Source organism: Microcaecilia unicolor, chromosome 4 (assembly GCF_901765095.1).
Source record: "Microcaecilia unicolor chromosome 4, aMicUni1.1, whole genome shotgun sequence".
Classification (NCBI taxonomy): Eukaryota; Metazoa; Chordata; class Amphibia; order Gymnophiona; family Siphonopidae; genus Microcaecilia; species Microcaecilia unicolor.
In genome coordinates, this window is record NC_044034.1 from 228,795,838 (window position 1) to 228,821,576 (window position 25,739).

The window sequence follows — 25,739 nt, forward strand, 5'->3', positions numbered from 1 at the left end:
AAATAAAAGTACTATGCAAAAGCTTTGGCAGCAGACATTCTGGAGTCAAGATGTAACATGAAAAGTGGGAGATAAATATCTAACAAGAAATAGCTCACAGAACATTTAAAGTCTGCAGAAAAAGGATTTCAGAAGAAATAAAACAAACTGCCACTTTAGGTCTCAAACTTAGTCAAGTCTGCCTATCTCAATCTGCGAGTGGCGCTAGACTCCCTTTGATTTTTGTGATTTTCTAGAAGTTAAAAAAAAAAAAAACAATCTTACTCTAGGCTGTGCAAGGAACTGTAACATAGGAAGGAACAATAGAGGCCATGGAGTTTTCCTTCAAAACTGAGATCATCATGTGGAATACCAGTCAGTGGCAAAGTACTGGAATCCTGCTCAGTGTAGCCTAAAAAATGGACTCGTTGAGCGGCATTTTTACCAGAGCTTCTCTTTACTACAGTCTAAGACTAGTCAATGGCTGCCACCTCAGAATAGTATTAAATGAGTATCATGGCTCAAAAGACTGCCCCAACTAGAGAGCAGCAACGAAGAATTAAATGGAGAGAAGCAAGCATAGCAAAAGGACCCCCCCAATTCCATGTTGTCCTGATTCATGGAGTCTTACTCCAAACATAACACAATCTACTAATTTCTTCACCAGTAAACTAAACTAACTGACTTGTCTAAGACACAGCATAGTACATTAAATTGCTCCCCATGGGCAGGTCAGTGTTTAGTTTTATAAAACTCCAACTCCTATTGTCTTCTACGTATAAAAACAGATTGTGAGCCCACTAGGAACAAAGAAAATATCTGCATATAATAAAATGTAAACTGCTTTGATTGTACCACAGAAAGGCAGAATATCAAAACTCATGATCCTTTACCCTTTACCAATCAGCAATTCTTTTCCAGGTTTCAAAACAGCATTACAAATCCAAAAAAATAATGAAAATGGCAGTCAGACAGCTCCTGTGCTGAAAGACTAGAGCAGTGGTTCTCAACTCAATCCTCGGGACAAACCCAGGTTTTCAGGCTACCCCAATGAAAATGCATGAGATAGATTTGCAAGAAGGCCAAGAAGAACCATCTTTATCAGGCAGACCAGAACTGCTAGTCCGAGACAGACAAGCCGCAGGCCAACAAGGTCAAAGGGCACTGAAAACCACCAAACAGAAAGAACCCCGAAGGTTGAACGGTTGAATCCAGGACGCGTCCTCATAGATTCCCATCAGAATTTTTAATTTAACTTACAAAGTTGGAACTACAGGAGAATTATTTTCTATTTCAAGGTGATCTGCTCTTGCAGGTATCGGGGATACTTTTGCCCCATCCATTGCAAATCTTTTTATGTCAAGATTTGAAAAGAAATGGATTGATAGCTCCCCATTTAAAATGAAGATTGCTCTGTGGAAGCGATTTATTGACGATGTGTTTATGATATAGTAAGGAGGTTTGGTTGAATGTATCATCAGAATATTAAATTTACTTACCCTGTTTTCAGTACTACAATCCATTTTCTGGATATTGAGGACAATATAGAAGACCAGAGATTTATTACTAAAGTTTACAAGAAGAAGAACACTGATCAAAATACATTTCTTCAGTACCAAAGTTGCCATCCAGTGAGATTGAAAAACACTTTACCATTCTCTCAGTTTTTGAGATTCAAACGAATTTGTGAAAGAGAAGTGTATTTCAAGATATACAGCAGAAGATTTATCAAGGATCTAGACAAAAGAGGCTATCCTAATAAAGTAGTTAAACTAGCATACAAAAGAGCAAAACATAGTAACAGGGAACTCCTGTTACAAAAACACCACAGAGTCGTAAAAGACCCAGAGAAGATGAACACATTTGTTGTCCAATTCTCAAATGGAGAACATAAGAAAAGCCATACAGGTCAGACCAATGGTCTAGCTAGCCCAGTATCCTGTTTCCAACCCACAAAAGAGGGGTGGCACCCAGGAAAACACAGAGGCGCGCCAAGTCCCAGAAACAAAGGCCCAATAAGGCACCCCATCCCACAGCGAGAAATAAAAAAACATGCTCCTAGCACTAATAGGAGAAGATGCCAACACCCCGAGAAGGAAGCTGCAAAGAAAGAGCACAAGATTAGCAGCGCCACTCAGGCCAAGGTACAGCTACAGTCATCAACCTCCATGAGGGAAAACGGAGCGGCGTGTGACAGAAGGGAAGAACTGGAGTGCCTCAAAAGGAGATGACTGGAAAATAGCCAGATGCCCTAGTCCAGAAGGAGTAGCACCTGGCCTGCAAATTAGAAAAAACCTTCAGCGGCCGCTCCATAGTCGTCCCCACAGGCCGATACTCTGTCCCCACAGAGACGGAGGAATGCTCCGCGGTTCACACTGGGAAACAGGAAACTACCAGACCATGCAGCCAAGAAAAACCGATGCAGCGGCCTGAGCCACTCCTGCAAAACAGACTACACACCTCACGTGCAGCACCAGCACCCCAGAGGAACTGCAAATACATCTGCAAACAAACGATCCACCAAGGAAAGAAATCAACAGGTTGCAAGGTCTAGACGGTCCACACCACCTGAAGGCGGAAACAGCAGAAATAGGACTCCCACGGGCCCAGACTCACACATCCCATAGAGAAAAGAATGTGGGACCAGCGCCGCGTCAGGAACCTGCACTGGTCTCCAAGGATCCCAGTAACCAAAATTACTCTGCAGGAAGCGCTGCTGAGACAAACCCCTGCGGCAAGCAGACATGATCCCCTCCATTCAGGCTGGCTTGAAAGAAAAGACACGCTGCAAGCGTCACAGCCCAACCAGGAATATCTGGGAGGGTGCGGGAAAAAGGGCAGGAAAAAAATGCGCCGCTTGGAACTAACAAAAAGGATCTGATACCACAAATGGCAGCAAAGTGAAGGGAGAACACAACGGCTGCAGACAGGCAAGAAACAGGCCTGTGACTGAAGCATCCAAAAGCCCACCAAAATGAAAAACAGAAAACTCTGTCACCCTGACCAACCAAGAACCCGTCAAGGTAGCACCCGACAATGAAAAAGAAACCAGAATCTAAAAGTGAGCTAAAAGTGCTCTGGTCATTTTTTTTTTTTTTAACCGGGAAGCTCCAGAAAGAAAATAGGGGCAGCCTACCTGACAAGCGGAGAGGACCCCACTATCAGAAGAAAGCCAACATACTTGCCCAGAGAAGTATAGAGAAGCTTGCACCATGCCACATCCAAGCCCGCCGAGCCTCAAAGACCCCAGAAGAGAAAGGGGAGCGGAAGGACCCAGTACCACTACGTATCACCCAAGCTGGAAAATGAGGAGACCCAATACCACTGAGTGTCATCTTAAAAACAAAACCAAATTCGTGCTACCAGCACACCCCTTGCTTAACTGTCACCCAGGAGAGCTGGGGCAAGAGCTAGCCAGTAATCACCAGGACGAGCTGCACAATACCCTTAAGGGGTGAATTACTTGGAAGTATTTTCTATATCTCCTTCCGCTGGTGGATGGACATAACACATTGGTTTTGACTGGTCTGGTATTGATGACAAGAAAGTAAGAACTATTAGAAGGGAAAATTAGGTTCTTACCTTGGTAATTTTCTTTCCTTTAGTCATAGCAGATGAATCCATTACGAGTGGGTTGTGTCCATCAACCAGCAGGGGCAGATAGAGAGCACTGAAAAACCATAGTGTCTCATGGCCAGCTAGCTCCATCTGCCTCTTCAGTATTTGAAGCTTCCAAAGCAGTGTTACACTGCAAAGCATAACAACATGAACTTTCCTCTCAGCAGATGAACGCCCCAGAACAGGAGCAACAACTCAAATGAGGGACCAACTCAACCTCCTGTAACAGAACAGAAATCCTGAAGACTGTTTTCCAACTTCTCCCAATGAGGGAACATATCAACAGGAAAAACTGAATTAACATCAATCACATAATGAACCACTGAGGGAGGGCTCATGGATTCATCTGCTATGACTAAAGGAAAGAAAATTACCAAGGTAAGTACCTAATTTTCCCTTCCTTGTCATCAAGCAGATGAATCCATTACGAGTGGGATGTATCAAAGCAATCCCTAGATAGGGTGGGAACAAGCCACACCACGCGCCAGCACTTGTGCTCCAAAATGCGCGTCTCTCCTGGCAGCCACATCCAGCCTGTAATGTCGGGCAAAAGAGAGCTTAGAAGCCCATGTCGCTGCACTGCATATCTCTTGAAGAGAGAGTGCTGCAGTTTCAGCCCAGGAAGAGGAAATCGCTCTTGTGGAATGTGCCTTAAAGGCTTCAGGCGGAGGCCGGCCAGACAGCAAATATGCTGAAAAAATAGCTTCTTTGAGCCAACGGGCTATAGTGGCCTTAGACGCTGGAGACCCACTGCGCGGACCTGACAACAGAACAAAAGGATGGTCAGAGGTCCTGAAGGCATTTGACATGCGCAGATATTGCAACAGAGCCCTTTGCACATCCAGAAGGTGCAACTGCCCAAATGATTCTGGAAATTCCTCTTTAGAAAAGGAAGGCAGGAAAATAGGCTGTTTTAGGTGAAACACTGAAACCACCTTAGGCATGAAGGAAGGCACCGTACGTAGCATAACTCCGGACTCTGAGAATTGCAGAAATGGGTCTCGACAAGACAGCACCTGGAGCCCAGATACCCGTCTCGCCGATGTAATGGCCACCAAAAAGACCGTTTTTAAGGTCACATCCTTCTCCGAAGCTCGCCTAAGCGGCTCGAAGGGTGAACACTGAAGGGCCTTTAAAACTAACCCCAGGTTCCAGGCCGGACAGGGAGCCCACACGGGAGGACAGAGCCGAAGCACCCCTCTGAGAAACTGTGTCACATCCGGGCAAGCAGCCAGAGAGAGGCCTGCGACCTTCCCTTGAAAACATGCTAAGGCTGCCACTTGAACACACAGGGAATTATAGGCCAAGCCTTTTTGTAAACCATCCTGCAAAAAGTATCGGCGAGACAGAAGCACGCATGGGTGTGATCGCTTTAGAAGCACACCAAGCCTCAAATTGGCGCCAAATCCTGGCATAAGCCACAGAAGTGGAACGCTTGCGGGCCTGTAGAAGAGTGGAAATGACTTTACTGGAATAACCCTTGTCTCTCAATTGCACCCTCTCAATAGCCATGCCGTAAGACCAAAGCAGCATGTGTCCTCCATGGTTACCGGTCCCTGTGACAACAGATTCGGTACCAGAGGTAACGGCAGGGGAGCCTCCACCAGCATCCGCCGGAGGTCCGCATTCCACGGCCTTCCTGGGCCAATCCGGGGCAATGAGAACCACCTCTCCTTGATGTAGCCGAATCCGCAGGAGCACTCGCCCTATCCAGGGCCACGGAGGGAACACATACAGGAGGCCCTGAGGCCAGGTTTGAGCTAAGGCATCCAACCCTGCCGAGCGAGGATCTCTCCCCGTCTGCTGTAAAAGCACGGGACTTTGGCATTTGCGCTTGAGGCCATAAGAGCCACTACGGGCGTCCCCCATTTGGCACAGATCTGCAGGAATACTTCGTCTGCAAGTTCCCACTCCGCTGGGTCGATTTGATTCCTACTTAGATAATCGGCTTGCACGTTGCTCTGACCTGCAATGTGAGCTGCTGACAGAAACTGCAGATGTAGCTTGGCCCAGTGGCATATCTGAGTGGCCTCTGCGGCCAATGCTTGACACTGAGTGCCGCCTTGTCGATTTATGTAGGCCACTGCTGTCGTGTTGGCCGACAGAACTCTGACAGCCAATCCTTCCAGGGTCAATTGAAAGGCCAGAAGCGCCTGAAATATCACTTTCAACTCCAAGCGATTGATGGACCATGCCGACTCCTCGGGTGTCCAAAGACCCTGGGCATGCCTTCCCCGGCAATGTGCACCCCAGCCCTTCAGGCTGGCATCTGTTACCACCAGGCACCAATCGGGGAGCGCTAGCGGCATTCCTCGCCGCAGCATGCTGTCTGAGAGCCACCACTCCATACTGAGCCGGGCTGCAGGGAGCCACGTGAGTCTGCATTGATAATCCTGAGATATTGGAGACCATCATTGAAGCAGGGAACACTGCAGAGTTCTCAGGTGCACTCTCGTCCATGGCACCACTTCTAAGGTGGCAGTCATCAACCCCAACAGCTGCACAATGTCCCAAGCTCGCGGGCGAGGCATCCTCAGGAGCAGACGGACCTGGTTCTGAAGCTTGCACCGCCTTTGCACGGGTAGGTATACATACCCCGGGGCTGTGTCGAACCGGACCCCCAAATATTCTAGAGATTGAAAGGGGGTCAGGTGACTTTTGGCTAAATTGACGACCCAGCCCAGAGATTGCAGTACTGAGACCACTCTGGCTGTAACATGATGACTCTCTTCTGCAGAGTCCGCTCTGATGAGCCAGTCGTCTAGGTACAGGTGAACCCTGATACCCTCTCGCCTGAGAAAGGCAGCTACTACCACCATTACCTTTGAAAAGGTTCGGGGAGCTGTGGCGAGGCCAAAAGGCAAGGCCCGAAACTGGAAATGTTTTCCCATCACCGCAAAACGCAGAAACCTCTGGTGCAGGGGCCAAATTATTATGTGCAAGTAAGCTTCCTTCAGGTCCAGAGACGTGAGAAACTCTCCTGACTGTACCACCACAATGACGGAGCGCAGGGTTTCCATGTGAAAATGCCGCACTCTCGAGGAGGAAGTGACATCATCGCTAAGGGATGGCAGCCTGATTTCAGAGCTCTGCTGAGAACAGAGTAAACAAGTGCTGTAACCCTGAAAAACGTGGCAATTTTGCGAGTGCAGAGGATAGTGTATACAAGCATGGCAGCGAGAAAAAGACTCTCCAGGTTTAAATACCTGCCGGATGGATCCAGATCCTCGAAGTGTGCTGGGCCATGAGCTAGCTTGAGAGGATCCAAGATGGCTGCTGGAGATTCTGAGTATCGAGGAACCAACAGAGCAAGAGGCTGACTGTGGTAAGACAGCATTTATTCGCTGGTTTAAAGACTTAAAAGCTGAAATGGTGGCCACAAGAACCAGTATCCAAAATGCAGTTGCAGTGCTGCATGAGGAGCTGAAGGAGATTGGGAACTGTGTGGCAGAGACGGAGGAGAGGGTGGAAAATATGGCAGAGGAGGTGCGGGACCTGCAGAAAGATCTTAAAGCAGAACAGCAGCTGAGAAGAGACTTAGAATTGCAGTTGGAGGATTTAGAAAACAGATCCCGAAGATGCAATTTGCGATTTAAAAGAATCCCAGAGGAGGCAGAGTTTAAGGATGTGGTGAAAGTAATTCAGGACCTGTGTAATTTTATTATGGACCTGGGAAATACAGGAGAAGAAGAACAAAACTCCAAACGCATTAAAATTGATCGGGCCCATAGGAGTCTAGGTCCCCAAAGGGGAGGACAGCCTAGAGACATTGTGGTTTGTTTTCATGAGTTTGGAGTAAAAGAGGCAATCTGGAGAAAAGCCCGGGGACTGGGTGAGATTGCCTGGAAGAATTGTAAACCCCCGATTATTTCAAGATCTGGCCAGAAAGACAATGCAGAGGAGGAGAGAATATAAGGAGATCACCAGATACCTGCAAAAAGAGGGGCAGATATAAGTGGCTTTATCCCCTGGGCATGCAACTCACAGTGGGTAATAAGACCCGGAGATTCCTGTTTACTGAAGGAGCTTGGAAGTCATTGAAGGAGATGGGGTGCACAGATTTGCCAAACACAATGGAACAGACAGATAAGCAGCTGACACCAAGTCCTAAGAACAGTAAAGAGGGATAGAACAAAGCACGTGGAGCGAAGGGGCAAGGGTCCCCGAGTTTGGATAGCCGCAGATCTGAAGCCAGAGGAGTGGACTGATCATGGTGGCTGGAACAACATTGGATCTCACACGATAATAGTATTATCTATTGACTGAATTTTGATAACTATAGGAGGGAAGTGACAGGATGTTTGGTTACTATAGGAGGTATATAAGCAGGGGGGCAGCGAATGAGGAGGGATATCAGAGGGGCAGCTCTCTGGCGATGGCTCAATTCCTCAGGGACTGATCTGGCAGAGAGGGAACAGAGCCAGATGCAGGGGGGGAAGGTTACGGGTGGGAACATGGAATGTCAATGTCTGAATAACCCTGGAAAAAGGAGCATTGTATTTAAAGAATTGAACCGGTTAAAATGGGACATGATTATATTACAGGAAACCCACATAAGGAAACAAGATGAACACTTGCTTAGAAGTAAACAATTGGGTGACTGCTTTCTGTTGGTGGACCCTAAGGGGGGGGAAAACGGGGGGAGTTGCCATCTTTGTTAAAGCACATTTTAGATTTGTTCAGGAAAATATTTTCAAAGGGAAAGAGGGAAGATGTTTAGCGGTGAAAGGGAAGCTAAGAGAGCAACACGTTACTCTGGTTAATATATATGCCCCTAATAGTGGACAAGGTGCCTTTTTTGAGTCCATCAGGCCAGAACTCGATGCATTTGGGAAAGGTCAGATAATACTGGGGGGGGGGGGGTTCAACTTCACAGCCTCAAATTTAGACCACCCTCTGTGACGAGCTGAGGGAACTAAGCAATATAGGGGGAAGTTTCTTAAGCTAATGGCAGAATTAGACCTGGTGGACGTTTGGAGATTACAACGTCCCAGACAGAGGACTTACACATTTTATTCCCATGCACAAAACACATATACTAGGATAGATGCAATATGGTGCAGCCGGTCACTGTGGGGGGCAATAAAAGAAACTGAAATTGAAAGTATACATGCTTCTGATCATACGCCTGTGTGGGTAATAGTGGGAAAATTGGGAAAGGAGCGTGGAGATCGAGTGTGGATTGTGAAGGAAAAAGATTGTCAGGATGTGCGCAATATAATACAAGATTATCTTCAAATCAATGACAATGGGGAGGTGTCGGAAGGGATTCTATGGGATGCCCTCAAGGCAGTAGTTAGGGGGCATCTTATACAAAGGGGTGCGCAAAAAAAAGAGGGACCGGGAAGCACATGAGCTGCATACACGAAAGACACTGGCACAATTAGAGGTTAAACACCATGCTACTGGGGACCCGCAGACATTTTAAAAATTAGTAGATTGTAGAGCAGAATTACAAAAAATACAATTGAGAAAGATGGAATATACCAGAAAATTGATGAAACAAAAGTTTTTTGAATTTACCAATAAAGTGGGTACTATGCTAGCGAGAAGCCTGAGACAAAGACAGGTGAAAAATACGATTACAAAAGTTAAAGGTGCTCGGGATGAAATATTGCACCAAGATAAGGACATAAGCAGACAATGTGTTCATTTTTACACGAAACTATACTCTAAAAGGGGGGGGGGGTGTACCAAGGAAAGATGCGAGAATATTTACAAGAGCTAGATATACCACAAATTACAGGACTGCAAAAGGCTGAGCTCGAGGCTGAAATTACAACGCAAGAGGTTCTCAGGGTCATTAAAGGGTTAAAACCGGGAAAGACCCCTGGCCTCGATGGATATACAGGGCAATATTACAAGGTATTTGGGAAGGAACTGGCACCATTATTAGTTAGGGTGGGCAATGCAAATTTTGGGGGCCATAGAGTTCCTCCCAGTATGAGGGAAGCGGGGATATCGGTCCTTTTAAAACCAGGGAGAGATCCAGCAGTGTGTGGATCATATAGACCGATATCTCTCTGAGTATCGATGTAAAAATTTTAGCCAAAGTTATGGCAAATCGTTTGAGGAGAGTGCTGCCTCACATAATTCACGAGGATCAATCAGGGTTCATAGCACACAGACATGTGGCAGACAATATTCACCGCACTTTGAATATTACATGGGGGGGCACAGAGGAGGGGAGATTCACTGACACTTCTGGCGGTGGATGCAGAGAAAGCATTTGACAGGGTGGAGTGGGAATACCTGTGGGAAGTGATGAGGGCTATGGGAATGGGGGGCGCATTTCTAGAATGGGTAAAAGGTATGTATACATTCCCAGTGGCGCATGTAAAAGTGAATGGAGGGTACTCAGAATATTTCCCAATAGCAAGAGGAACAAGACAAGGTTGCCCATTATCTCCCCTGTTATTTGCTATTTCCATTGAACCCCTGGCTTTGAGAATACGGACTCTCAGAGACATTAGAGGAGTTAAATTGGGGGGGGGGGGGGGGGGGGGGGGTCATGAGCACAACATTGCCCTGTTTGCAGACGACATTCTCTTTTATGTATCCCAACCATTACTGACACTGCCTATTATAATAAGGGAACTGGAACTATACGGTAAAGTGGCGGGGTTTTTAGTGAATTAAGATAAATCTGAGATGATGGGAATTACTAGCACAGAGGCAGAGTTGGAGCAGCTGAAACAGGCATTCCCTTTTAAAATGACGGACCATATTTTTATATATTTGGGAATTATAATACCAAAAGATCTAGATAGCCTCTTCTTGTTAAATTATACGCCTTTGCTCAGGGATGTGAGACGGGACTTGATTAAATGGAAGAATAATTGGTTGTCATGGTGGGGGAGAATAGCGGTAGTAAAAATGAACATTTTACCCAGACTGCTTTTTCTATTTCAGACACTGCCACTATTAGTACCCAGAAGGGAAATTTTAAAACTACAGTCAGATATAGGGATCTTTGTGTGGGCGGGTAGGCCGGCTAGGCTGTCGAAAAAAATCTTGTGGGGGAAGGTGGGGGGGGGGGGGGGCAGAGGGATGCCAAATGTGCAGTGGTACTACTGGGCAGCCCAATTAAAACAGATAGGGGAGTGGAGTAAAGTAGACTTATCTCCAATTACTAGGCTAGAGCAAATTTTTGTTAGGGAAGGAAAGCTAGATGGTCTGCTGTGGGCCTCAGTCCCGGAGCAGACATATAAGGGCCTTACGCTGAATCCTTTTGTATCTCATTCTTCACAGTGTGAGGGAGGCTGAAAAGGAAGGTAAGAGGGACAGGGAATAGATCTACATATGCATGGCTCACACAGGAACCCGGGTTCCCGAGGGGGAAGGGTAAATAAGGTATTCCAAAATTGGTTTCAAAAAGGGCTCATACGGTTTCATGAGTGCCTAAATGAGGGTCGAATACGGACATCTGAAGAACTACAGGAAATGTATGGGTTAGCAGAGTCTGATTTATATGCGTACATGCAGGTCAAACACTTTATTAGTACAGAGAAATGGGCCAGGGAGGAATTCAAAGACCAAGAGGAATTTGAAAAAGTATGGGGGGATATGGATAAGTGGGGGAAAGGAATTTCACGGATATATGGACACCTCAGGGGGCAGAATTTTATGAAAATGACCTATATGGAGGCATGGGAAAAGGACTTGAATCAGGATGTTTCGGAGGCAGAATGGAGGAGGGTATGCTTGGAAGTCAAGAAAGCCTCGGTGTGTGTGATTATTAAAGAAAATGTGTATAAAGTGCTGAGCAGATGGTATTATACACCTGATAGAATTAAAAGTATGTTCCCTGAGGCTTCTGATAGCTGTTGGAGATGTGGAAGGGACACGGGAACTTTTTTTCATATTTGGTGGAGGTGCAGTTTGATTCAACCTTATTGGAAAGATATAACAGATAGGTTGTCTAAAGTTCTAGAAGGTACTTTTCCATGTGATCCTAAATGGTGCCTCCTGGGGTGGGGGAACCAGAGGGGAAAGACATGGCAACAGAGATTCAAGAGAATGGGGTTAGCCGCTGCAAAAACCACTATTGCAATGCATTGGAAAAAGGCCGCTGGGCCAACTGTAGGTAATTGGGCTGAGAAATTTAAAACCATTATAGAGTTGGAAAAATTGACTGATAAGCGTAAGGAGAGATATAATCCAGAGGCACCTGAATGGATTCATCTAACAGCTATTGAGGGGGTTTGGGCTGTAGGGGGAATCAGTTGTTGAGGGGTTAGTGGGGGGGGGGGAGGGAATAGGGGGGATAAAAAGGGTTATAAGCATAATGTTAAAATAAAAATTAAAAATTCTTGCGTTGTCATGTGCTGAGCCAATGGCTCGTTGTTATGTTTGAGATGTTATTTCAATAAAAATTCAAAGTTAAAAAAAAAAATGCCGCACTCTCAGAGACGTGTTGACTTAAGTCTAGGATTGGCCGAAAAGACCCTCCTTTCCGCGGCATCACAAAGTAAATGGAGTAACGGCCAGAGCCGAGCTCGGCGGGAGGCACTGGGCACACCACCCCTAGGTGAATCAAGCCTTGTAAGGTCTCCTCTACCGCCGCCCATTTGGCGGCAAAACCGCATCGGGACTCCACAAACACATCTCTTATCGGGGCACTGAATTCTATTCTGTAGCCATCTCTGATCAGGTCCAAGACCCACTGATCTGAAGAAATCTTGGCCCTCTCCTCGCTCCCTGTTATAGGAGGAGGGCGCACCATCATTGAGAGGGTTGCCCTTGAACTCCAGGCCTTGAGCCAGCTGCTGCGGAACGCTTGTCCGAGCGAAAGGAATTCCTCTGCTGAAAATGGGCACGAGAAGTGAACCCAGCAGAATGCCCCGGGCGGTACCTTCGAGCTTCTTTGAAGCAAGTCTGTAAGAGGAGGGAACCGCCTGACCCTTGGAGGAAGGCCGCAGCCAGTCCTCGGGTACGCGCTGGGGTTTAGCATCCCCCAGGCCTTTAACAAATGTTCTCCAACTCCTCACCAAATAGAAGAAGACTTCAAAAGGGCAACTTCACCAACCTTAGCTTAGAGGCCATGTCAGCCGCCCAATGCCGTAGGCACAACAGGCGGCGAGCCGCCACCTGTTTAGCCAAAGCTCTGACCAGATCATAAAGGGCGTCAGCCAAGAAAGACAAGGCCGACTCCATCCACGGTGCCACCTCCACAAGGGGCTCCACTCCATCTCCAGGCTGTTCCACTGCTTGTTGTAACCAAGCAAGGCAGGCTCGGGCAGCGTAACAGCTGCATGCAGACGCCCGTAAGGATAGGTCTGAAATCTCAAAGGACCGCTTTATAGCTGATTCAAGGCATCTGTCCTGCATGTCCTTCAGGGAAACTCCTCCTTCAACCGGGAGGGTAGTTCTCTTTGTCACAGCTGTGACTAGGGCATCCACTTTAGGCACAGCTAGGCGCGCCAAGTTCTCCTCACTTAGAAGGTATAATTGCCCCATAGCCCTGGCAACTTTCAAAGGCCCCTCGAGGTCAGCCCATTCAGCTGACATAAGCTCTTGGATGGAGTCATGCAAAGGAAAGGCTCGAGCAGGCTTCTTAGTACTTATCCTCGGATTAGCAGAGGAGAGCTCAGCACTTGCAGGATCCTCGATAGAGAGGGCCTGCAGTGCATTAGAAATCAGCGCTGGCAGCTCATTGCGGTGGAAAATCCTCACTGTGGAAGGATCATCCGGATCCAGTGGCAATCCTGCACCTTCATCTGGCTCTCCACACCACGAGAGCCTGCCAGACCCCTCAGACTCCTCACATCCCGACCACGGGGGGGAGGGGGGGGGGGGGGAACGGGGGTGCGCCACTCTCTGAAGGGGAAAATGCACCTGATGGTAATTCAAAGCCAGGCTCTACTGGAGGGGACACAGGCAGCCGAGCCGATTGAGACCCCTGCGGGAGAGCTCTTTTTAACATAAATGCTTAATGCAGCAGCAAAACAAATTCAGGGGAGAATGGCTCACCCTGGTCTCCCGGTTCCAGTCCAGGGAAAATGGCTCTCATATTACCCTCCATTCGAGGCTCCCCTCTAGGCTTACACCCCTCCGCCTCAGCGGGGGTCGCGCCATGCTGTTCCAAAATGGCACCCGCTGCCAGCTCCACAGAGCTGGAAGAAACCTCGCTCGCCATGCTTGGGCCGGCTCTGACGTCAGAAGAGCACGATTTACAGAGCCCTGCTGCTGATCTGCGCTTGCCACAACGGGAACAGTGCTTTACAACCTCCGCAGCCATTGCCGAAAACGGCAGGAAATTCAAAATGGCGGATTCGCACCAAAATCGCCCCGAACGCGGGCCCACCCCGGAGGAGCTTCAAAATGCTCTTACCTCTCCAGATCTAGTCGACAGAGCTCCGATCCGCTGCACAAACTGAAGGAAAGCCTCTTTTCTTGGATCGCAGTGCCACAGCCCGAGGCGACTTTTTTTTTTTGACGCTGTGAGGAAAGTTAGAGGCAACAGCGCAAGAGGCAACTTTTTCCACTCCGGAGGATCAGTAGCGTGGGAAAGGCAGTGAAAGGGCGAACCTATGTGCCTGCATCCACAGCGTGGGCAAAGACAGGGACAGGGCTTGCCTATGTGTCTACATCCACATCGGGGGCCGGGTAAGGCAGGGAAAGGGCGTACCTATGTGCCTTTAAAGTGGGCACCATCAGCCACAACACCCCTGCTACAACTGGCAACAGCACAGGAGCCATCCCAGGCAGATTTCTGAAGGAGCTTGAACAAGCTGCGACCACCCTGCTGGGGAGATAGAGAATACTGAAGAGGCAGATGGAGCTAGCTGGCCATGAGGCACTATGGTTTTTCAGTGCTCTCTATCTCCCCCTGCTGGTTGATGGACACAACCTACTCATAATGGATTCATCTGCTTGATGACAAGGAACACTACCTTATATGTGAGGAACTTCAAAGAACAGGAATGAAGTGGTTCAAAAGGAGGTTTCATGAAAGCTGAGAGGATGACACTGAGATCCCAAACCACTGGAGATGATTTGATAGGAGGTTTAGTATGAATACTACTATGAAAGGATGAACAGAAGCTTATCAACTTTGAAGTGGCATTCAAATGTACTCAGAGTTAGTTTTGAGGTCAGAATCTGAAAGATGGAGGGAGCTACTCCAGAAGGATAGGAAGAAATCCCTGGCTGCATACCAGAGGGAAAATCTTTTCTGCTTTAAGTAGTTTTCTAGAGGCTAGGAGACTCAGAGATTCCATCAGGAAGGTTTAAGGAACATACATCTATGTCGTCAGGAACTAAGCCATCAGGGCTAGATGGAGGAAGGACCCCTCATTGTGTTATTAGGGTTGGAAAAGGATCTAACCTCAACGATTCCTTGGATGATAACTCGAGAAGAGGGAACCAGATTTGACATAGCCAGCAGACAGCAATTAGAATCATGGTTCCTTGGTCTCAATGCAGTTTGAGAAGAGTTTTCCCTATGAGATGTAGTAAGGTTAAACTCTATAGGGGTTCCATTCCTGGAGCAAGGCAGTATCTGGGGTCGCATAGTTGGAAGCATATATCCTGGAACAAAAATGGAGACGCTTGTTGTTCTGAGAAGCAAAAAGGTCTATCGTTGAGGTCCCTCACTGCTGGAATATTCGATGAACTACAGAGATACTGAGGGACCGTCTCTGAGGCTAAAGGATGCTGCTCAATTTGTCTGCCACAGCATTCTGTTTGCCAGCTAAGTAAATAGTGTTTACAGAGATGTTTCGAGAAGCTGCCCAAGTCCATATCTGGATTGTTCCCAACAGAGATGGTAAGAACCTGTTCCTCCTTGTTTGATCAAGTAATACACTGCAACCTGATTGTGCGAACGAGTATCATTTGATCAATAATGGGGTCTTGGTAAGTCTTCAGGGCTTTCCAGACTGCTTGCAATTCCAAGAGGTTGAGAGGATGTCATTTCTTCTGTGGGTACCAATAACCGTGTGTGTGAAAACCATCGAGGTGAGCACCCCAATCTATCACGGAGGCATCCACATTGAGGATCTTGTGATGCAGAGAGGGCCGAAACGGAAACCCCTAGGTGAGATTCTGGGATACAATCCACCACTATAAAGAGCAGTGTTGACTTGAATACAGGCCAAGAGTAATCCCGGGACAACTGAGAGGAGAGTATCCACTGAGGAATTCAGAAGTAGAGTCGAGCCAATGGTATTACATGAACTATTGAAGCCAAGTGACCGAGTAGGTGGAGCATCTGACAAGCAGATACTTGGGTGGATTTGAACACCTGAGTGGAAAGATGCAGTATGTTATTTGTTCTTGGTAGGGTCTGTTCTGATGATCAAGAATTTCGACGTCAATCGAAGGATTTGACAGCCAGATTACTTTGACGGGGATACCCTAAACGAGTTGTACATACAGCATACCGAAGAGCAAAATTCAACCATAAAGAATTGCTCCTAACATCCAAAGTTACTCCTATTAATGTTGATGAAAATGTTTTCACTTTTGTGACACAATATACTGCAAGTACACCTCAAGTGGTTAAAAGTATCAAGAAATACTGGCCTTTAATTCAATCACATTCTATTTTTCGGGGTTCCCGTGTACGAGTAGCATATAGCAGAGGCAAAAACTTGAAAGAATCTTTATGCCCTGCAGTGCTCCCCATTGAAGACTCTATTCAGGCATCTAGTGTACATGGGCATTTCAAGTGTGGTAACTGTAGTTTTTGCGATATTATGGATGAAACTACTACTTTTGTTAATCCAGTTGATCATAAGACTTATAAGTTAACGTCGTTGTCAACAGGTACGTCTGAGAACGTAATATACACTTTAAGATGTCCATGCAATAAGATTTATGTAGGACAGACATCTCGTATGTTAACTGCATGGTTAATTGAGCATAGAAGTGCGATATATATCGAAAAAATTGGTTCGCCACTGGTCATTTTGCACTGTAAAGAGAAGCTTCATGAATTTAAAGATCTAAAATGTGTCATTTTGCAAATAGTGCGGAGGTCTCCGAGAGGAGGAGATCTCCGACGGATGTTGCTACAACTTGAGCAGAAATGGATCTATCGACTGCATTCTTTGGAACCCGCAGGGCTCAACTCAAGAATTGAATGGTGCCATTTCTTTTAAATTACTGCGAGTGTTGACACGCATTTAAAGCTCCCAGTAATGCTCTACTTTGATTGGCCAATCGATTGCATGGCATCTGACGTCATGTATTATAAATCGGAGCCATTTTGAAGGAATTACATTGCAGAGCATAGGAGACCATCGATAGAGCATTTTTCAAGTGAGTGGGTGAGTTTGTTAAAGATCAGTATATTATTGTTCAATAACTGTAGTGATGAATAATTTGAATCCCTTTTTATTGACAGAAGACTAGTGCTACCTAAGCCCTGAAGCAGTTTTTTTGAAACGCTGGCCACTGTTGGCTTGGAGCGTCTGAAGAATTGTGTTTGAACTATTAACTTCGTCACTACAGCTATTTTCTTAAATTATTCATATCTGTTAGTGAGCAATGAATAATATGCTTTTTTGGAGGTTTTTTTTAGAGCCAATGATGAACAGAGGATCAGATTAAGATCCGTTTTAGCTCCAATAGACGGTTATATTGTCTAGGAGCTCTGTGAGGCTCTTTTTTCCTCCATATTATACTCGAATAGTATACTGATTTTCTATATCATTTTGTTGAGTGGAAAATGTAGTATAGTGTTATTATTTATTTTAAGCAAATTTTTCCACACCTTATTGGTTGATTTCTTCTTGGTTGACAAGGAGAGCCCCCTATGAACTCTAAGGTCTAGACCGGTTGAAGATGTGATTTTGGGTAATTGATCACAAACCCAAGGAGTTATAAGGAGATTTATGGCAGACAGAATGGAGATGTGGCCGACTCCTGGGAGGCTGCCTTGAAGTGTTGCAGCTACCACTATCAGCCACTTGGTGAAGACTCGAGGAGCCGAAGCCAAGTTGAACAATAAAACCTTGTATTGACAGTGCAGAGTCCTACAGCAGAAATGAAGGAACTTTCTGTGTGCAGGGAAAACAGGTATGTGGCTTGTATGCTTCCTTGAGATCTTGAGAGCAAAGCCAGTTAACTGAGTTGTATTATGGGAAGTACTGACATCAAAGGCTTGCCTTGCCAGATATTTATGACAATCTGGAAGTTTCCTGTGAAGCTTACAGAACTCAGCAGCCTTCTCTGGGACAAGGAATTCTACAAAGTAGAGAGTACTCCATTAAAGATTTCAAGTAAATTGTGGAATAAAGCTGATAATCTAATATGAGAGTGGTTAGCGCTGAAGCCTGAAATGTTTTTCTTGCCAAAGGTGTCCAATATTCTAGCTTCTCTGCCTGGAGAAACAGAAGCATGAAATCTCACACTGCGAGTGCATTTTAAAGCAGATTCCACAACAAGGGAATGATGAGGTAACTGAGTTTTCTCAAACCCAGTGCATTTTTTTATCCTTTACATGGTCTCAATTTTATTTGGAGCAATTTCAACTGTCAGTGGACTGTCCCAGTTTCTGATTACTTTTTTTTATAATTGTACGAAGTGGAATAGTAATTCCTTCTCTAGAAGGAGAGTCGTAATCTAGACCCTTAAAGAGTTCTGATCAAGGTTCTTCCTCCCTCTAATTTGAAAGATTTTTCTTGAGCTTTCTCATGGACAAGTCAGGAAAGGATATACTTTCTGGAGGAGGCCAAAGTCTCTCAGGTGGTGGAGGAGGATCAGATGGAATGAAATAGGACTCTTCAGCTGAGAAGACCTGTGGGTCCTGATCTGTCTCCCAGAAGAGGTTCGAGTCTGACCCTGACTCTTCAAAGTATTGTTCTTAGGAAGTACATGGAAGAGAGTTTCCAGAGCATCAGCTCTACATCAAGATGCATTGAGGCAGATCACTCCAAGGTTGGAGAAAGTTCCACTGCCATGTTGGTTGGGTTCATGTTGCTCCCGAGGTTCGGCACAGAGCCGGCATGCAGGACCTCTCCCGTCTCTCTAATGTATAGACGGGCTGGGCTGAGGCTGGCACAAGCACCCTATACAGACTGCGATTACAGTAGCCCCAAGTGCTCCTCCTTGAACATAGCCTGAATTTTCTCCTGTAGAGTAGGAATCAGTACCAGCTGAGAAAGAAGTGTGGACGCAGCCTGGACCTCGAAGGCTCTCGATGAGAAATTGTGTGGAGAAAAGAGCAGTAACTGTGGCACGGACACTTCCTGTGCACCGAGGATGTCGATGCAGGGGAGGTGTTGGCAGAATGCTTGGAGGGAGAACAATGGTGATGCTAATTAGATTTTTTTTACACTGTATGTCCCTTGATGCACAAAGAGGACGCAGAGTCCTTATGCAGTTGCAGTACCAAGTCTGATTTTGGACCACCTTAATGTTAGTTCAGTGCACCCGATGGTCAATGCAGATTCCATGTTGAGTGCCGAATCCTTGCCACGCTCAATGAGGATGCCAAAAAAAAAAAAAAAAAAGGAAATTTTTTTTTTAAAAAATGAATAAATTGAACAAAATACATAAAGAAAAAAATATATGAAGAAAAATATCCCGAAAAAGGGAAGGCAGCAAAAGGCAAAGGTCTGACGCACTGAGAAACTCAACCCCTCTGCATCACAGAAAACGATAGACTGGTGGTCTAGCGCTCAAGCGTTGGATGGGAAGGCACTACCTCAAGTTTTAAATGACAGTGCACTATGGCAATGTCCACACCGGGCTCTGTGGATGATGTCACCCACATGTGAGATGATGATGCCTGCTTGTCCTTGGAGAAATTGTGGTATCCTGAAAACCTGACTGGCTGGATGTGTTCTGAGGACTGAGTTGAGAATCCCTGGACTAGAGCAATGATAGCCAGCCATCCCCCCTAGATTTACTTTTAGAGCCCTGCCTCACTGAAAGCTACTCACATCTACTTGATCGCCTTTCTGTTCCATTCCTACTGGTCCTGGGGTTCTCCTTCCCATTGTGCTGCAACTTGGATTGATTCTGCTGATGCTCAGACACACGGGTTCCATGTCGCCTGCCATTCATTACCATGGTCTTGGATTCTCCCAGCCACTTCATGCCAACAGAGCACCCGATCCAGTTGCATTTAGTCACCTCTTCAAAAGCCCAGAGTTGCAGGTCAATAATTTCTCACTCCTACATTAAAAAAACAAAAATTAAACAGAAAATTTCTATTTAAGGGAAAAATGTCAATATCAGGAAATTATCAAATTTTGTTAGTAATGCTCTTCAGAGCTCTCATAAAATTCATTTATACAAAGGATGGCCAGCATATATCAGATTTTTAATAAACTAAACTATGTTACCTATAACTGCTCTATATTAGGGGTTCTCAACCCAGTCTTTGGGACACACCTAGTCAGTCAGGCATTCAGAATGCCCACAATGAATATGCATGAGATATTTGCATACAATACAGGTAGAGCATGTAAATCTCTCTCATGCATATTCACTGTGGGTATTCTTAAAACCTGACTGGCTAGGTGTATCCCGAAGATTGGGTTGAGAACCCCTGCTCTATATACATCTAATTTACCTCTCAAAAGTTACAAGTAGTAACACGATAAAGGTGAAAAACAGCACAGACTTCATTGTTAAAAATGACACACCGCTTAGTGCTCCCAGGTTTCCTCTACAGAAGACAGGACTACTCAATTTTAGTCCTTGATGTCCACAGGCAGGCCAGGTCATCAAGGATATTCACAATGAATATGTATGAGAGATATGAATACAGAGGCAGTGCATGCAAATTTCTCCAGTGCATACTCACTGTGGATGTCCTGAAAACCTGGTCTGTCTGTAGACCTCAAGGACCGGAATTCAGTAGCCCTGAACTACAAGATACTTTATTTCCATGGTCAATGGCTCTTAATGAAACAGCTGTAATCTTACATGCTTCTTCAGAGCTTCAAAAAAAACCTCATAAGATGATACTTACCTGTAAGCAGGTATTCTCCAAGGACAGCAGGCATTATTTCTCACATGTGGATAACAATTCGCATTGCCCAGTTCGGAGCTTATATCAAGCTGAAAAGAGTTTTGTGGAGTGAGAGATTCGCTCCACTGTGCATGTGCGAGTGCCTATCCGCCTGCCATGAGAGTGTGATACAGCCAGTCCAATACTATAGCATATGAAAAAAAGAGGAAACTCCTCTTGGGAGGTGGAGGGTTTGTGCAAATATAAGGTCTGCCATCCTTCTGAGAATACCTGCTACAGGTAAGTATCTTCGCTTTCTCGGAAGACAAGCAGACCTATTATTCTCACATGTAGGGAATCCCTAGCAACCAAGCTCACCAAAAACAATAACCACTAGTCAATTGGGCCTTGCAACGGCGAGGACAATATCTTTACTTTCTCGGAGGACAAGCAGACCTATTATTCTCACAGAAAATATCCAAAACTCCAGCAGTGAACAGACATTTTCAGGTTCAAAAATGGCTATATATATATATATACAGTGGGGGAAATAAGTATTTGATCCCTTGCTGATTTTGTAAGTTTGCCCACTGACAAAGACATGAGCAGCCCATAATTGAAGGGTAGGTTATTGGTAACAGTGAGAGATAGCACATCACAAATTAAATCCGGAAAATCACATTGTGGAAAGTATATTAATTTATTTGCATTCTGCAGAGGGAAATAAGTATTTAATCCCTCTGGCAAACAAGACCTAATACTTGGTGGCAAAACACTTGTTGGCAAGCACAGCGGTCAGACGTCTTCTGTAGTTGATGATGAGGTTTGCACACATGTCAGGAGGAATTTTGGTCTACTCCTCTTTGCAGATCATCTCTAAATCATTAAGAGTTCTGGGCTGTCGCTTGGCAACTCGCAGCTTCAGCTCCCTCCATAAGTTTTCAATGGGATTAAGGTCTGGTGACTGGCTAGGCCACTCCATGACCCTAATGTGCTTCTTCCTGAGCCACTCCTTTGTTGCCTTGGCTGTATGTTTTGGGTCATTGTCGTGCTGGAAGACCCAGCCACGACCCATTTTTAAGGCCCTGGCGGAGGGAAGGAGGTTGTCACTCAGAATTGTACGGTACATGGCCCCATCCATTCTCCCATTGATGCGGTGAAGTAGTCCTGTGCCCTTAGCAGAGAAACACCCCCAAAACATAACATTTCCACCTCCATGCTTGACAGTGGGGACGGTGTTCTTTGGGTCATAGGCAGCATTTCTCTTCCTCCAAACACGGCGAGTTGAGTTCATGCCAAAGAGCTCAATTTTTGTCTCATCTGACCACAGCACCTTCTCCCAATCACTCTCGGCATCATCCAGGTGTTCACTGGCAAACTTCAGACGGGCCGTCACATGTGCCTTCCGGAGCAGGGGGACCTTGCGGGCACTGCAGGATTGCAATCCGTTATGTCGTAATGTGTTACCAATGGTTTTCGTGGTGACAGTGGTCCCAGCTGCCTTGAGATCATTGACAAGTTCCCCCCTTGTAGTTGTAGGCTGATTTCTAACCTTCCTCATGATCAAGGATACCCCACGAGGTGAGATTTTGCGTGGAGCCCCAGATCTTTGTCGATTGACAGTCATTTTGTACTTCTTCCATTTTCTTACTATGGCACCAACAGTTGTCTCCTTCTCGCCCAGCGTCTTACTGATGGTTTTGTAGCCCATTCCAGCCTTGTGCAGGTGTATGATCTTGTCCCTGACATCCTTAGACAGCTCCTTGCTCTTGGCCATTTTGTAGAGGTTAGAGTCTGACTGATTCACTGAGTCTGTGGACAGGTGTCTTTCATACAGGTGACCACTGCCGACAGCTGTCTGTCATGCAGGTAACGAGTTGATTTGGAGCATCTACCTGGTCTGTAGGGGCCAGATCTCTTACTGGTTGGTGGGGGATCAAATACTTATTTCCCTCTGCAGAATGCAAATAAATTCATATACTTTCCACAATGTGATTTTCCGGATTTAATTTGTGATGTGCTCTCTCTCACTGTTACCAATAACCTACCCTTCAATTATGGGCTGCTCATGTCTTTGTCAGTGGGCAAACTTACAAAATCAGCAAGGGATCAAATACTTATTTCCCCCACTGTATATTTTTTTTTTTATGTACATCTGCTCAATGCATTTACCTTTTTGGGCCATTTTTGAAAAAAAATCATCCAAATCAAAAATGCACAAAATCAAGTCATTGGGATGTAGGAGGCGCCAGCATTCTTCGTAGACTGGCCACACAGACATCCCAGCAAAGCTATGGGGCACCACAGTGCCAGGTACAGATCTCACCATTACCCTCTTATATTGTATGGGGAGCCCTCCAAAACCCACCAAAAAAAACTTTCTGTACCTAACTTTACACTACTCCAGTAGCCCATATGTAGGTAGAGTAGGTTTATGGTGTGTTTGGAGGGCTCACACTTCGACCACATGTATAACAGAATGGGTTATGGGCATGGGTCCCCTTTCTAACAGTGTACTGCACTGACCACTAGGACCTGCTTGCTGGTCTAATAGGACTGACCATAACTCCTGAAGCTGTCATACAACCTGGTATGTATTTTTTTCTATTACATCTTTGGGGAGTGGGAGGAGGATCAGTGACCACTGGGGAGTAAGGGGGGGGGTGTCATGCCTTAATCCCTCCAGTGGTCATTTGGGGCATCTTTTTGTGACTCGTCGCGATTAAAACAGGTCTAGCACAAAACGTTTTTGCTTTGTTCCATTATGGCAGAAAACGTTCAAATGTTAGGAACATCCAAATCCTGCCCCCAACACGTCCCCTTGTGATCTGGATGTAGCAGATGACCTGCATAGGAAAACATCTTTAAATGGGTTTCGAAAATAGCAATTTTGACATTTTGGGGGGGGGGGGGGGGGGGGGTGAGGAGAAAGGTCCAAATGCTGCTTTGTGCCACTTTTTGGATGTTTTTCTGATTGAAAAATGAGCCCTACAGTTAACTTCAGGATTCATTTGACAGTTCTTTAAAAAAAATTGACTAACACATTGGTTTTGTGGTTAAATCATCTTGTTTCCAACTTAGACTGATTTGTCAACTGAAACTTTTTTTTAAGTAGATAATAATAAATTGGTTTTATATCCCACCAATGCGTCACAGTTCAGTCAAAGAGACCAGAACAATCTTCTGAAAGTAGAAAAAGATAAATGTTGGTCACATTCAGATAATTTGATGCGAAACAAATTTCTGGAACAACTGTGTTTTAACATTTTTCTAAACTTCACCAAGATAACTCATTTGTAATGAGTAAACTACTGCAACTCTACTTCAGGGTCTTAATAAAACCAGTTTAAAACTCCTCCTACTAGTCCAAAATACTACAGCACGTTTGATAGTTAATGAAAAAAAAAACTGGATCATATTACTGCAATTTTAAGAGACTTACATTAGTTACCTCTCTCTAACAGGATCACATTTAAATTGTTTGGTTTGGTTTTCAAAGCCTTTAGGATGAGAGTACCTGAATACTTGGCAGAAACAAGAACAGCAACATTCCTTACAGTCTTCTCGATGTTTATTACAATCCCCATCATGTAAACTGGCGAGACTGACCTCCACGAGGAATAGTGCTTTTAGTTGTATTGGAGCTTTTCTATAGAACTCTATGCCTACTATGATCAGAAATTTGTCTAGTTATTTTGGATTCTGAAAACTTTCATTTTCAAAAAGGCTTTCAGCAACTCATCCTATATAATAATTCTCACCACCAACGTTCTAATGTGTCTGCCTGTGTGCGTGGCGCCTTCGGAGTTGCTGAGCTAGGCTCCGTAGCCAGGCTGTCACTTACAGCTGATTCCCTGGAGCTGAGCTAGGCTCCGTAGCCAGGCTGACGTCACTTACAGCTGATTCCCAGGCAGGGGGAGGAGTAGGGAAACACGCGGAGCAAGTGGCAGGGAGTGGCGCATCAAACGACCCTCCTCACCCCTGCCTCCCCCTGCAGCCACCTATGTCCTGCGACCCTCCTCTCCCCCTGCCCCACTTGCAGCCACCCATGTCCAAAGACCCTGCTCTCTCACCTGCCCCTCCTTCATCCACCTAGGTTGTGTAAACAATTCTTCGGGGCAGGCAGGAAAGATCCCCGGTCCTGCCTGCCCAATGCTGGCACTGGTGCTGACGTTCCCCCGCTGCCGGATCGCTGTTCAAAATGGCCACCGATACTTACAAGGGCAGCCTCCAAGAATTCAGCAGAAGTCTCGGCGGACATTTTGAACAGCGATCCGGCAGCAGGGGAGCGTTAGCACCAGCACCAGCAGCGGGCAGGCAGGACCAGGGATCTTTCCTGCCTGCCCCGAAGAACTGGTTACACAATCTGGGTGGATGAAGGAGGGGCAGGTGAGAGAGCAGGGTCGTTAGACATGGGTGGCTGCAGAGGTGGCAGGGGGAGAGGAGGGTGGCAGAACATGGGTGGCTGGAGGGGGGCTTTCACTTACTCACTCTGTCTCTCACATACACTCTCTATCTCTTACACACACTCTCTCTCTCTCTCTCAAACATACACTCCGAGGAAAACCTTGCTAGCGCCTGTTTCATTTCTGAAAGAAACGGGCCTTTTTTACTAGTAAGCTGTATAATTTGAGGACTTGTTCTGCACAAGTGGCCGTTATACCTTCCTACCAGCAGACAGAGGTAGAGAAAAAAAAACCCTGAGTTTTAACAGCGATCCCCACCTGTATTAACTGGTGATGCTCCCCAGAAAAATCCAGAATGCATCTGCCAAAGTAGCAGAAGACCCCCAAGTTCCATCAACCACTGCAGCTGTAATGAACAGCAGGCAAGCATAACATCACTGAGTGGCACTCACTATCGTATGTACTCCAGTATATAGCAATATCAAGGAACCCATATTACTGAAAAGTTAGAATATTTGTGATCTGACTCTCCACTTTTTTTTTTAATTTACTCTGTAAGGGAAATCCGAGTCCCCAGACCACACCTTCCTTAGTGTCAGACGGGAAAATTAGGTTCTTACCATGATAATTTTCTTTCCTTTAGTCATAGCAGATGAAGCCATTACTTGTGTCCATCAACCTGCAGGGGGAGATAGAGAGCACTCAATTTTTCACAGTGCCTCATGGCCAGCTAGCTCCACTGCCTCTTCAGTATTTGAAGCTTCCAAAGCAGTATGGCAAACCGCAATGGGAATAACATGAACTTTCTTCACAGCGAACAATGGCCC

At 45.8% G+C, this 25,739-nt stretch overlaps 1 protein-coding gene across 4 annotated transcripts in view; it reads right to left on the reverse strand.

Annotated features, from left to right (window-relative positions):
- Positions 1–25,739, reverse strand: part of KMT5B (lysine methyltransferase 5B) — a 387,499-nt gene that overhangs the window by 340,757 nt on the left and 21,003 nt on the right. For all 4 annotated transcript variants that reach the window (XM_030201304.1, XM_030201302.1, XM_030201303.1 and 1 more), the window contains one exon: positions 19,491–19,725. In XM_030201304.1, coding sequence (XP_030057164.1) covers positions 19,491–19,647 — 157 coding nt within the window. In that variant the 5' untranslated portion in view covers positions 19,648–19,725. The remainder of the gene's footprint in view (positions 1–19,490; positions 19,726–25,739) is intronic.